The sequence below is a fragment of the Capra hircus genome, chromosome 18, assembly GCF_001704415.2.
Source record: "Capra hircus breed San Clemente chromosome 18, ASM170441v1, whole genome shotgun sequence".
NCBI classification, from domain to species: domain Eukaryota; kingdom Metazoa; phylum Chordata; class Mammalia; order Artiodactyla; family Bovidae; genus Capra; species Capra hircus.
This window is the reverse complement of record NC_030825.1, coordinates 65,427,015-65,441,072: the sequence shown is the minus strand read 5'-3', so window position 1 is coordinate 65,441,072 and position 14,058 is coordinate 65,427,015. Positions and strand designations below refer to the sequence as shown.

The 14,058-nt window shown below is 47.4% G+C and overlaps 1 protein-coding gene across 1 annotated transcript; it reads left to right on the top strand.

Annotated features, from left to right (window-relative positions):
* Positions 8,786–9,724, top strand: LOC102188971 (olfactory receptor 5-like). The gene has a single exon (XM_018063251.1). The coding sequence runs from the start codon at positions 8,786–8,788 to the stop codon at positions 9,722–9,724; it is 939 nt and encodes a 312-aa protein (XP_017918740.1).

Genomic DNA, 14,058 nt, shown 5'->3' with positions numbered 1-14,058 from the left:
GCTGAGGATGGCTTTCTTATCTCTCCTTGCTATTCTTTGGAACTCTGCATTCAGATGCTTATATCTTTCCTTCTCTCCTTTGCTTTTCGCTTCTCTTCTTTTCACAGCTATTTGTAAGTCCTTCCCACACAGCCATTTTGCTTTTTTGCATTTCTTTTCTATGGGGATGGTCTTGATCTCCTGTCTGCTGTATAATGTCACGAACCTCATTCCATAGATCATCAGGCACTCTGTCTATCAGATCTAGTCCCTTAAATCTAGTTCTCACTTCCACTGTGTAATCATAAGGGATTTGATTTAGGTCATACCTGAATGGTCTAGCGGTTTTCCCTACTTTCTTCAATTGAAGTCTGAATTTGGCAACAAGGAGTTCATGATCTGAGCCACAGTCCACTCCCGGTCTTGTTTTTGTTGACTGCATAGAGCTTCTCCATCTTTGGCTGCAAAGAATATAATCAGTATGATTTTGGTGTTGACCATCTGGTGATGTCCCTGTGTAGAGTCTTCCCTTGTGTTGTTGGAAGATGGTGTTTGCTATGACCAGTGTGTTCTCTTGGCAAAACTCTATTAGCGTTTGCCCTGCTTCATTCCGCATTCCGAGGCCAAATTTGCCTGTTACTCCAGGTGTTTCTCGACTTCCTACTTTTGTATTCCAGTCCCCTGTAATGAAAAGGACATCTCTTTTGGGTGTTAGTTCTAAAAGGTCTTGTAGGTCTTCATAGAACTGTTCAACTTCAGCTTCTTCAGCGTTACTGGTTGGGGCACAGACTTGGATTACTGTGATATTGAATTGTTTGCCTTGGAAACGAAAGAGATCATTCTGTCATTTTTGAGATTGCATCCAAGTACTGCATTTCGGACTCTTTTGTTGACCATGATGGCTACTCCATTTCTTCTAAGGGATTCCTGCCCACAGTAGTAGATGTAATGGTCATCTGAGTTAAATTCACCCATTCCGGTCCATTTTAGTTCACTGATTCCTAGAATGTCAACATTCACTCTTGTCTTGATTCATGGACCTAACATACCAGGTTCCTATGCAATATTGCTCTTTACAGCATCGGACCTTGCTTCTGTCACCAGTCACATCCACAATTGGGTATTGTTTTTGCTTTGGCTCCATCCCTTCATTCTTTCTGGAGTTATTTCTCCACTGATCTCCAGTAGCATTTTGGGCACCTACCGACCTGGGGAGTTCCTCTTTCAGTATCCTATCATTTTGCCTTTTCATACTGTTCATGGGGTTCTCAACACTGAAGTGGTTTGCCATTCCCTTCTCCAATGAACCACATTCTGTCAGACCTCTCCACCATTACCCACCCATCTTTGATGGCCCCACAGGGCATGGCTTAGTTTCACTGAGTTAGACAAGGCTGTGGTCCATGTGATCAGATTGACTAGTTTTTTGTGATTATGGTTTCAGTGTTTCTGGCCTCTGATGCCCTCCGCAACACCTACCATCTTACTTGGGTTTCTCTTACCTTGGACGTGGGGTATCTCTTCACGGCCGCTCCACCAAAGCACAGCCACTGCTCCTTACCTTGGACAAGGGGTATCTCCTCACCACTGCCCCTCCTGACCTTGAACGTGGAGTAGCTCCTCTCAGTTCTCCTGCACCCGCGCAGCCACTGCTCCTTGGACACTCCATCACATCCCTACATGACCACTGGAAAAACCTTGATTAGATGGACCTTTGTTGGCAAAGTAATGTCTCTGCTTTTTAATATGCTGTCTAGATTGTTCATAACTTTCCTTCCGAGGATTAAGTGTCTTTTAATTTCATGGCTGCAGTCACCATCTGCAGTGATTTTGGAGCCCCCAAAAATAAAGTCTGACACTGTTTCCACTGTTTCCCCGTCTATTTGCCATGAAGTGATGGGACCAGATGCCATGATCTTCGTTTTCTGAATGTTGAGCTTTAAGCCAACTTTTTCACTCTCCTCTTTCACTTTCATCAAGAAACTCTTTAGTTCTTCTTCACTTTCTGCCATATGGTTTCATAAGATTCAAATTTCTTATAAAAAGAAAATATTGGAAACTCCCTGGCAGTCTAGTGGTTAGGACTTGGCACTCTCATTGCCTTGGGCCTGAGTTCAATCCCTGGTCAGGGAGCTAAGATTTTGTAAGCTGTGGGCACGGCCCCCAAACCCCCCCGCCCCCCCAAAAATTGCTTCGTAATTGGAAGAGTTAAAAGCTTCAAGTATTTTTGATACTTCTCCGACCTTTTTATATTGGTAGAAAATTCATACCAAGCCCTCAACTGTTAAAGCACAAGGGTATCACCTCGGTCTTCCCAGGTGGTGCTTGTGGTGAAGAACCCACCTGCCAGTGCAGCAGATGTAAGAGACACGGGTTGGCTCCCTGGGTCGGGAAGATCCCCTGGAGGAGGGAAAGCCACTCCAGTATTCTCGCCTGGAGAATCCCATGGACAGAGGAGCCTGCTGGGCTACAGTCCGCGGGGTCGTAAGAATCAGACGTGAGAGTCAGACATGACTTAGCGACTAGCCACCACCATCACCATCACTGAACTGTATGCTTATAACCTGGCTCAAATGGTAAATTATGTTAGGCATATTTTGCCAATTGAAATTCCATTAAGGAAAGAAAAGGGATGACTGGGGTCAGTGATAAAGGAGGCTAGTGGTAGCTTTCCCAAATAATTCAGCCTCAAAAGGTGACTCAGAGGACGTCCCTGGTGCTCCAGCAGTTGAGAACCCATGCTTTCATTGCAGAGGGTGCAGGTTCAACCCCTAGTTGGGAAGCTAAGCTCCTGCATGCCGCGGAGTGTGGTCAGGCCAAAGCGAAATGAACAAACCAAAAAGGGAAGACTCGTATTTCTGCAGGAGGAAAGGAAACGGGAGAGTATTCCAAGTAAACGGATCAGAAGAAGCCAAGATAGCAGTTATGAAAGGAAACTAGGTGTTCCAGGCCTGAGGAGGCGTCCAAGACTATGGAAAGAGATGTATCTAGTTATGGGGACTTATGCAGGGTCATAGCCTGGGTACATATAATGTAAGCTAAAATATGCTGAGAAATTCTAAGTTTATACAGAAGACAAAGAGGAGAGTGCTTAAAAGAATCTTACATGTGACCTACTGTGTGCCTGCCTTGCATAAAAAGTGTCTCTTGACTTGTGCTGAGTGAAGGCAATCTTAGAAGTCTTTCTCAACCTTTAATTCAGTTACTACATTTTAAAGAAAATCTGCTGCAGTGTTTTTTTAAGTGTTAGTCTCTCAATCATGTCTGACTATTTGTGAAGCCAAAGGCTGTAGCCCACCAGGCTCATCTGTCCATGGAATTCTCCAGACAAAAATACAGGAGTGGGTTGCCATTTCCTTCTCCAGGGGATCCTACCAACCCAGGGATCGAACCTGGTTCTCCTGCATTGGCAGGCAGATTCTTTACCTTCTGAGCCACCAGGGAAGCCCAAACTCCCCTACAAGTCCCCGTTACTAGCCGAGTCTCCTTCCTCTCCACTTTGCCGAGCTCTGGTCCTCATCTAGATCCGTGCCTACCTCTACTGCAGACCTTCGACAGAAGTGAAATCTGTTGGTTTTTGTGTTCCCAGCATACAGGTCACGTTCTAGCACACAGTAGGCTATGAATGCTTACTGATACGGCCTAAAGACGGATTGCAAATTAGGGGTGCTTTTGCCTACTTATCTCAAGTCCAATTGAAATTTAGAGCAAAAAAAAAAAAAAAAAAAGTTCCCATCGGTTCTGTTATTCCACAGAGATCAGGGAAGGGAGGTGTCAGAGAGCCTCAGCTTTGGTTTAAGATGTTTTCCCTGCTGGTCGGCAGGGAGGACAAAGGCATCCTGTCAGTGTCTAGACACACGCAGTTTGGAGGATGCGGTGGGTTATGGTGTGCGGTGGGTCTGCTGGGAACTCCTGCTCAGGACCGAGGTCAGCTCCCCGCACGCTGGCGTGAATTCAAGGAGAGGCCCTTGCCTTCTGATTGCTGAACCCTCTGGCGCCTTCCTGAAAATTCTGTCCCCAAGTGGATGCTCTGGCCATCTCGTCACTGAGGCAGAGACATCAAGGAAGGAAGGAGACTTAACTGTACGCATTCTGATAGACTCATCTTACTCGAGATTTTCAGGTAAGGATGCTGGGAATTTCATTTGCTGGGGAACGAAGTGAAGGAAATGTGAAGAAGGTAAGACAGGAAATGGTGCATGCAGGCCACTGCGCGGTGTCAGGGGCTTTGCTGAGTGGCTCCCCTGAATTATCTCCATAAATTCTCTAAATAATCCTAGGATATACTTATAAAGAAGAATAAAGAGGCTCTTGATGAGAGTGAAAGGGGAGAGTGAAAAAGCTGGCTTAAAACTCAACATTCAAAAAACTAAGATCGTGGCATCTAGTCCCATCACTTCATTGCAAGGATATGGGGGAAAAGTGGAAACGGTGACAGACTGTTTTCTTGGACTCCAAAATCACTGCAGATGGTGACTGCAGCCATGAAATTAAAAGATGCTTGCTCCTTTGAAGGAAAGCTGTGACCAGTGGAGACAGCATATTAAAAAGGAGAGACATTACTTTGCCAACAAAGGTCCGTCTAGTCAAGGCTATGGTTTTTCCAGTCGTCATGTATGGATGTGAGAGTTGAACCATAAAGAAGGCTGTGTGTGTTAGTCATTCAGTCATGTCCAACTCTTTCTGACCCAATGGGCTGTAGCCCACCAGGCTCCCCTGTCCATGGGATTTTCCAGGCAAGAATACTAGAGTGGGTATCCCTTTCCTCCTCCAGAGGAATCTTCCCGACCCAGGGACTGAAACTGGGTTTCCTGCATTGCAGGCGGAGCTTTATTATCTGAGCTACTGGGTGCCAAAAAAACTGATGCTTTTGAACTGTGGTGTTGGAGAAATCCCTTGAGAGTCCTTTGGACTGCAAAGAGATCCAACCAGTCCATCCTAAAGGAGATCAGTCCAGAATATTCATTGGAAGGACTGATGCTGAAGCTGAATCTCCAGTACTTCAGCCACCTGATATGAAGAGCCAGCTCATTTGAAAAGACCCTGATGCTGGGAAAGATTGAAGGCAGAAGGAGAAAGTGGGTGACAGAGGATGAGATGGTTGGATGGCATCACCCACTCAACGGACATGAGTTTGAGCAAGCTCTGGGAAATAGTGAATGACAGAGAAGCCTGGAATGCTGCAGTCCATGAGGTTGCAAAGAGGCAGACATAACTTAGCAACTGAACAACCACAAACTTATAATAAATATGGTTCCTGTTTTATGAACGGAGAAACTGAAGTTCAATAAGTAAAAATGCTTGATGTGATCCCAGTAGGTAGAGAGAATTTGGAGCTGGACCTCAGGTCCACGTGATTCTGAAGCCTGATTTATTTCTGTTTTACCAAGATGTCACTCAGGCATGCTGGAAAAGGAACAGCTGGGCTGGGAGCTGAGAATCAGGGCTGAAGTTCCCACAAAGCTAAGTGACTTGGGTCCACGTCTGGTCACAGCTTTGTGTCTCTGCTGGAGCTGTTCCTTCTCCCTGGGTTGCCCATCACTGTATCTGTTTTCTAACTTTCAGAACCCTTCAAGGCTCAGTTAAAATGTCAGAGGTTTCCCCAGCCCTTCCTCGTGCAAACAGATACCCCTTCATCAAATTTCTGCCCTCTCTTGCTGTGTGCATGAGTGCTTCCTCTGTGAGAATGGGTTACATGAATAAGCCAGGACTGAAATCCGGTTTGGACAGGTTCAAGCACATGCGAGTCATTTCATGCGGAGAAGCGGCAGAGTCTAGAGGAATGATCTCTGGCTGCAGGACTAGAGAGGCCCAGGTGTGACCCTGAGCAAGTCTCTTCACCTCTCCCAGCTTCAGTTCCTTATCTGCAAAACACAGTGCATAACACTTCACTCGCAGAATGGCCGCAGCCTGTGTTGATGAAATAATATGCATCTGTGGGAATCGTTAATTAATAATTATCCATTATTATCCATTAATTATTATTATTCATTTATTCACTCAATTATTATTCATTAGTCATAATTAATGAGAGATGATACCTATATTTGGATGGCGTACTATTTATTTAGTTTTAATTTTTGGGGGGGGCCACACTGTATGCGGGATTTTAGTTCCCTGACCAGGGATCAAAGCCACACCCCCTTGCAGTGGAAGCATGCATGGACCACTGGCCCACCAAGAAAGCCCCTGGCATACTGTTTAATATTAACAGATAACACTGGTCGTGCGCCCTGTGTCAGAGACTTGATACACGGCAACCCTATGAGTACTCTGTAAGTACTAAAATTATCTCCAACTTGCATATGAGGTTTTACAAGAACCTACAGCTTGTCTAAATCTCACGGCTATTCAGTCATTGTCGTTCAGTTGCTAAGTCATGTCCAACTCTTTGCGACCAGATGGACACAGCTATTTAATGGAAGGTTGAATGTTCAGATCCAGGTCTATCTGACTTTAGTTAACGATGCAGACATTAGATCATCTGAGATGAAGCTAATTACATACATCTTCTTTTTTTCCCTTGAAAATCTATTGAGGGTAAGACAGGTTAGGTAACTTGCCCAAGTTTAGCCAATAAGGGATACTTAGATAGAAAGCTGGGCTTCTCTGGTGGCTTAGCGTGAAAGAATCTGCCTGCAGTGCAGGAGACCTGGGTCCGAACCCTAGGTCGGGAAGATCCCTGCAGGAGGAAAAGGGCAATCCACTCCAGTATTCTGGGAAATCCCATGGACAGAGGAGCCTGGCGGGTATAGTCCACGGGATCACAAGGAGCTGGACACTACTGAGTGACTAACACACACGCGCACTCACACGCAGAGAGAACTCCTACTAAATAGGCCTCGCCTGTTCGTCTTCACGCCCACTCTGTACTGGGTGGAGCACGTGTTGATGCTCCCGAAACGTTTCCGGGATGACATGAGCAGACAAGTCGGGAATCCTGATTCAGGGTGTGTATTCTTCTGCCCACACTGTGTCAACTCCCTTCCAAATCAACAACCACCAGAACCTGAAGACACAGTCACCGAGGCCGAGATCAGGTGCTCCCAGCCACCACCCCCATCCTGGGCTTCTGCACCTCCTAGAAGATGTGGTGCCCTTAAATCCACCCTTGCTCCATCACACATTAAATAAACACGTACTGAGTACCTATAATGTACCGGCGAAGTGCTCTTTTGCCAGGTCTCCAGGGTAGAGTTCTGAGTGAGACAGACCTAGCTCCTTCCCCCAGGCTTGCAACCCAGTTGGAGAGACACTGAATAACTGAACAAGCATACAAGTAATTTAAAATGATAACAGTTGGTTTGTAATATGTGGATAGAAAATAAAGACACGCAGTTTGATAGAGAATTTTTTAAGGAAGGGTTATCTGGACTTCCCTGGTGGCTCAGACGGTAAAGCGTCTGCCTACAATGGGTTCAATCCCTGGGTTCAATCCCTGGGTCTGGAAGATCTCCAGGAGAAGGAAATGGCAACCCACTCCAGTATTCTTGCCTGGAAAATTCCATGGACAGAGAAGCCTGGTAGTCTACAGTCCATGGGGTCGCAAAGAGTCAGACACTTTCCTTTCTTTTCCTATCTGAAGATAAGACATTGAAAACTTATGCCAAAGATGTCTAGGATTCCCAGAAATGGGAAAAGCAAGAAGGGGGAGAAAGTATCCCAGACAAAAGGGACTACATGTGGGAATTCTTCAAGGCTGGCGGGACCTTGCAACATTTGAGGAAATGGAAGCGTCCCTGTAGGGCTTTGATAGATGGAAGAAGAGGAACCATGACGTGAGTTAAAACTGATACAGCCACTGGGAAAACAGTATGGCGTTTCCTTAAAAAACTAAAACTAGAGCTACCATATGACCCAGCAATCCCACTCCTGGGCATACACCCAGAGGAAAACCTAATTCAGGATATGTGTGCACCCCCCAGTGTCCATTGGAGCAACAGGCGCTACAGGGAGGCAGCACAAGTGTCTGTCGACGGGGGAGTGGATGAAGGTGAGGCACGCACATGCAGATGGAATAGCACTCGGTCGCAGCAAGGAGTGAGACAGGGCCACTTGCGGCGGTGGACCTAGAGACTGCTGCGCAGAGTGCAGTAAGCCAGGATGGGAACAAGTATCGCACATTAACACGCGGACGTGGGATATAGGGAAGTGGCGCAGATGATCGTGTTTGCAAAGCAGAAATAGAGACAGGCATAGGGCACAAACGTGTGCACGCCAAAGGGGCATGTGGAATGGCGGGGCAGGAGGAATTGGGAGGCTGGGGCTGACACACGTCCACTATTGGCACTGTGTGTAAGACAGACAAGTGAGGAGAACCCACTGTATAGCGCAGGGAACTCTATCAGTGCTCTGCGGTGAGCTGACTGGGAGGGACGTCCAAGCAGAGGGAGGGTCTGTACACGCATGGCTCATTCACTTTGTTGGACGGTAGAAACTAACACAGCACTGTAAGGCGAGTCTACTCCAATAAAAGATTAATTTTGAAAAAGCCCTCTCCACCGCACGCCCCCCCCCCAAAAAAAACCCTGAAGCAACTGGCAAAGTTTGATGTGGAACATGAGGTTTATTCTAAGAATAATGGGGGAGAGATGAAAAGCTTTAAGCAGAGGAGCGACCCTAGAGACTGTGTTTTTCAAAGGCTCCATGAGCTACTTCTTGGAGGATTGTAGCAGCAAGAGTGGGATCAGGGAGGCCAGAGAAGAGGGTGCCTCATTTACTCGAGTGGCGTGATGGCTTGGATCTGGCTGAGGCAAGGTGTACAGAGACACGTTTGTGAACTATTTTGCAGTGTGTTTGTGCTGAGATGGAGAGGTCCCTGGCGTTGGGCAACATGACGAGGGTCCAGGAATTCGTCTTGCTGGGCTTGTCCACAAGCCCAGAAACAAGGGAAGTCCTGTTTGCCGCCTTCCTGACCCTCTACCTGCTGACCCTCCTGGAGAACGCCCTCATCGTCTTCCTCGTCTGCAGCCACACCGAGCTCCACGAGCCCATGTACTTCTTCCTGGGCAACCTGAGCTGCCTGGAGATGTGCTACGTGTCCGTGACCATGCCCAGCCTGCTCGCGGGGCTGTGGACGGGACCCTGCCACGTGCCCCTCCCAGCCTGCATGACCCAGCTCTTCTTCTTCATCGCCCTCATCTGCACAGAGTGTGCCCTCCTGGCCTCCATGGCCTGTGACCGCTACGTGGCCATCTGCCGCCCACTGCACTACCCGCTGCTCATGCGGCCCCAGGTCTGCCTGGGCTTGGCCGGGACTTCGTGGCTTGGTGGGCTGCTGGTCTCGGTGGTCAAGACAGCGTGCATCGCCAGCCTGTCGTACTGCGGCCCCAACGTCCTCAACCACTTCTTCTGTGACGTCTCCCCGCTGCTCAACCTGTCGTGCACCCACGTGGCCCTGACCGAGCTGGTGGACTTCCTCTCGGCCATCGTCATCCTCTGGGGCTCCCTCCTGGTGGCCATAGCCTCCTATGTGGCCATTGCCAGGGCTGTGCTCCGTATGCCTTCGGCCGCCGCCCGGCGCAAGGCCTTCTCCACCTGCGCCTCCCACCTGGTGGTGGTGGGCATCTTCTACTCGGCCACTCTCTTCATCTACGCCCGCCCCAGCCGCATGGAAGCCATGGACCTGAACAAGGTGCTGTCGGTCACCTACACGGTGGCCACGCCCATGTGCAACCCGGTCATCTACTGCCTGCGGAACAGGGAGGTCCAGGCGGCTTTCCGTAGAACTCTGCGTGGGTCCTGAGGCTGAGCAGCTAGGGGCCCGGTGGGGAACTCGAGTTGTCAGCCCTTGATGTTCACCCAGCATGCCCTTCATCCTTTGGCAATGTATGACTCAGTGGCTATCTAGCACATTCACAGCGTTGTGCAGCCAATACCATTATCTGATTCCAGGCATTTTCGTCACCACCAAGATGAATGGATAAAGATGTGGTGCAGACGTGCCACGGAGTATTAGTCAGCCACGGAAAGGAACCAAACCAGCTCATTGTCGTGATCTGGACGAACCGAGAGTCTGTCGTACAGAGCGAAGTGAATCAGAAGAGAAACAAATGTTGTGCATTAACGCATACATACGGAATGTAGGAAAATGGTGCAGGTGAACCTAGTTCCAGCGGAGGAAGAGAGATGCAGACGTGGAGGACGGACTTGTGGGCGCAGCGGGGCAAAGGGGAGGGTGGGATGAACGGAGAGAGCGGCGTGGACGTGTACACCCCATCCTGAGCAGGACAGGTGCTGGTGCGGATGTGCTGTGTGGCCCAGGGAGCTCAGCTCCGTGCTCTGTGAGGACCTGGCTGAGCGGGATGCGAGGCGAGAGGCTCACGGCTGATTCACACTGCTGTGCAGTGGAAACTAACACAGCGTTGTAAAGCGATGCTGTTCCAATTTTTTAAACAAGAAATCTGTATACACCAGAAGTCACTCCCAATTCCCTATCCCACCCCCCAGCCCTAAGAAACCATTCATCTTTCTCTCTGTATGGATTTGCCTGATTAGACACTTTGCATAATTGAGATCAGATAACATGTGGACTTTTAGATGTGGCTTCTTTCATTTAGCGCAATGTTTTCGAGGTTTGCGCGTATCGCAGCACACTCGCGTGCTTTATTCCTTTCTGCGCTTGCGTAATATTCCATCATATTTAGTTTGCCCATTGCTCAGTTGGAAGACACTTGAGTTGTTTTCACTTTTTAGCTGTTAGGGATAGTGCTGCTGTAAACACTTTTATACCACCCTTTCTGTGGAAACACATTTTCTTTTCTCTTGGGTATATGCTCAGGAGTGGAGTTGCTGGGTTATATACTAATACGAGGGGCTTCCCAGGCGGTGCTAGTGGTAAAGAACCTGCTTGCCAATGCAGGCAAACTAAGAGACATGGGGTCAATCCCTGGGCTGGAGATCCCCTGGAGGCGGAAATGGCAACCACTCCAGCGTTCTTGCCTGGGAAATCCCATGGGCAGAGGAGCCTGGTGGGCTACAGTCTATAGGATCACAAAGATTCAGACACAAACGAAGCAAGTGAGCACGCAGCACACATGCTAATGCCATACACAACTTTGTAAAGAACTGTCAAGCTCTTTCAAAGGACCGATATTCTTCTTTCAAAATATGTGTATGTCAGGCAAAGCAGGGCGATTATAAATGGCAATTTATAGATGAGATCATGCAAACGACCAATGAATCTGATACAGCTCCTTAACACTCAGCACACACGCTAGTTATGAGGCTTCACCATCACTGTAGCAGGCAGAGTCAGACACGACTGAGCAACTAACAGCTGAGGTGGCTTTGAAACGCGGTAATTGCTGAAACCCTCGTGGAGAACAAACTGATATTTGAATTTTGCCTACACTTTGATGCAGAATCTCCACTTCTGCAGATTTCTCACAGGAAGATTAAAACACTGACCTATAAAAATACACGTATGAGAATGATTCTGGTAGCATTCCAGATTAAAGTGCCAGGGATTAAGTGATTTGGTCTAGGACTGGCCACTCACATCATCCCACCCAGGCAGAAAGAGCCTGGAGGACAGAGAGCTGGAAATTTTGGCGAACAGAATCCAAGGCTATTCAAAATCCAGAGCATGAAAATAAAAACGGTAACAGCTGTGTCAAAGTGCACGTGAAATCAAAATTTGATAAATATTGGCAAATTGCTTTCCAGAAACAAAACCTCAGTCTACATGCCCACAGCTGTCTGGGAGGGTACCTTGCCCCCACGTCCAACACTGCGTTTTCTCAGGGGATTTCCTTTTAATGTTCTGTGAGCATATTAAAAGATGTTCCGCTACCAGCTTTCATGCCACTACTTTGTGTTTCATTTCTTTAGTAGAGTTGGAGGCGGAACATTATTCCATAGTTTATTGGCCATTTCTGCTGCCTTTTGAGGGATGAATTATTGAGTGGTAGGCTGCAGTCCATGGGGTCTCGAAGAGTCGGACACAACTGAGCGACTTCACTTTCACTTTTCACTTTCATACACTGGAGAAGGAAATGGCAACCACAGTCCAGTGTTCTTGCCTGGAGAATCCCAGGGATGGTGGAGCCTGGAGGGCTGTCGTCTATGGGGTCGCACAGGGTCAGACACGACTGACGCGACTTAGCAGCAGCAGCATTGGGTTATTTGTGCACAGACAGTTTAGAACAGGTGACAGTGTAGGTCAACTTTTCAAAAATGTTTTCTTTAATGGCTGCACCAGGTCTTGGCTGCAGCATGTGGGATCTAGTTCCCTGACCAGGGTTTCAACCCACGCCCCCTACATCGGGAGCATTGAGTCTTATCCACTGGACCACCAGAGAAGGCCCTGTAATAGGTCAGTTGCGCCCATATCTTTCCCTTTCTTCTCCAGGATAAATTCCCAAAGTAGAATTAACTAATGCAAGGCCATCCAGACTCTCAAGACTTTTTGTTATTTATTAGTAAACTGCCTTTCTAAAACATACTGACATGAACTCTCACAAACCACACAAGAACATGATCAATTCTCTTGAGGCTCTGTCAGCATGAATTTTTATTACTTAAAAATAAAAATATGCTAGTATGATGAGTAGGTCATTCTACAGAGGTTCATTCTTGGAATTTCTGTTTTCACTTATAATATGCTTATTTTTTCAATTATAAAGGTAATCCTAGAAAATTGCAAAATATTCAAATGTATAAAATAGAAAATACTAGTGCTCTGAGGCCTCTCGCCTGAAAACACACTAATAACTGACAAACACCTTTTCGGATCCCTTTCTCGATATCCTCTAAGCCCCCGCGTGTGTATTCAGTTGTGTCTGACTCTTTCGCAACCCCATGGACTGTAGCCCGCCGAGCTCCCCTGTCCATGGGATTTCCCAGGCAAGAAAACTGGAGTGGGTTTCCTATTCCTTCTGCAAGGGATCTTCCCGATCCAGGGATTGCACCCACATCTCCTGTGCCTTTTGCACTGGCAGGCAGGTTCTTACCACTGAGGCCCTTTTTCTAGGCATTATTGTTTCGTTCAGTTGCTAAGTTATATCTGACTCTTTGCGACCCCAGGGACTGCAGCACACCAGGCTTCCCTGTCCTTCACCATGTCCCAGAGAGTGCTCAAACTCATGTCGACTGAGTCAGTGATGCCATTCAGCCATCTCACCCTCTGCCACCCCCTTCTCCTCCTGCCTTCACTCTTTCCCCGCATCAGGGTCTTTTCCAGTGAGTCCACACTTCACATCAGATGGCCAAAGTATTGGAGCTTCAGCTTCAGCATCAGTCCTTCCAATGAATATTCAGGGTTGGTTTCCTTTAGAATGGACTGGTTGGATCTCCTTGCAGTCCAAGGGACTCTCAAGAGTCTTCTCCAACACCACAGTTCAAAAGCAACAATTCTTTGGCACTTAGCCTTCTTTATGGACCAACTTTCTAGGCAAATATTAACTTAAATAACTACTACAATTAGTCTGTTTATTATTATTGTTTTACAAATCTTTGACATACTTTTATATTGCTTCTTTCATGTTTAACTCAACAACATGCCATCTCCCCATGACAGTGTCTGGTTTAATCTCTTTAATGAATGCATGTGACTTCACACTGTATATATAACATCCTGGGCTTCCTTGGTAGCTCAGCTGGTAAAGAGTCTGCCTGCAGTGCAGGAGACCCTGGTTCGATTCCTGGGTCAGGAAGATCCCCTGGAGAAGGGACAGGCTACTCACCCCAGTATTCATGGGCTTTCCTGGGGGCTCAAACGGTAAAGAATCTACCTGCAATGTGGGAGACCTGGGTTCGATCCCGAGATTGGGAAGATCCCCTGGAGGCATGGCAACCTGCTCCAGTATTACTGTCTGAAGGATCCCCATGGACAGAGGAGCCTGGCAGGCTACAGTCCATGGGGTCGCAGAGAGCTGGACATGACTGAGCGGCTAAACACAGCACAGCAGAGCATATGATGTAAGATTTAGATAATTCCATGTTGGTGGGCATTTGCATTATTTGCAAAAATTTTCAATAAAATAATGTTTATTCCAAATTTCACAACGTAACAATAAAAACTTGTACTTAAGTTTAAATATTACACAGTTTTTTTTCAGTAGGCAAGGAGTAAATGAG

Coding starts and splice junctions, on each gene's coding strand:
- LOC102188971 (XM_018063251.1), top strand. CDS start 8,786: ATGGAGAGGTCCCTGGCGTTGGGCAACATGACGAGGGTCCAGGAATTC.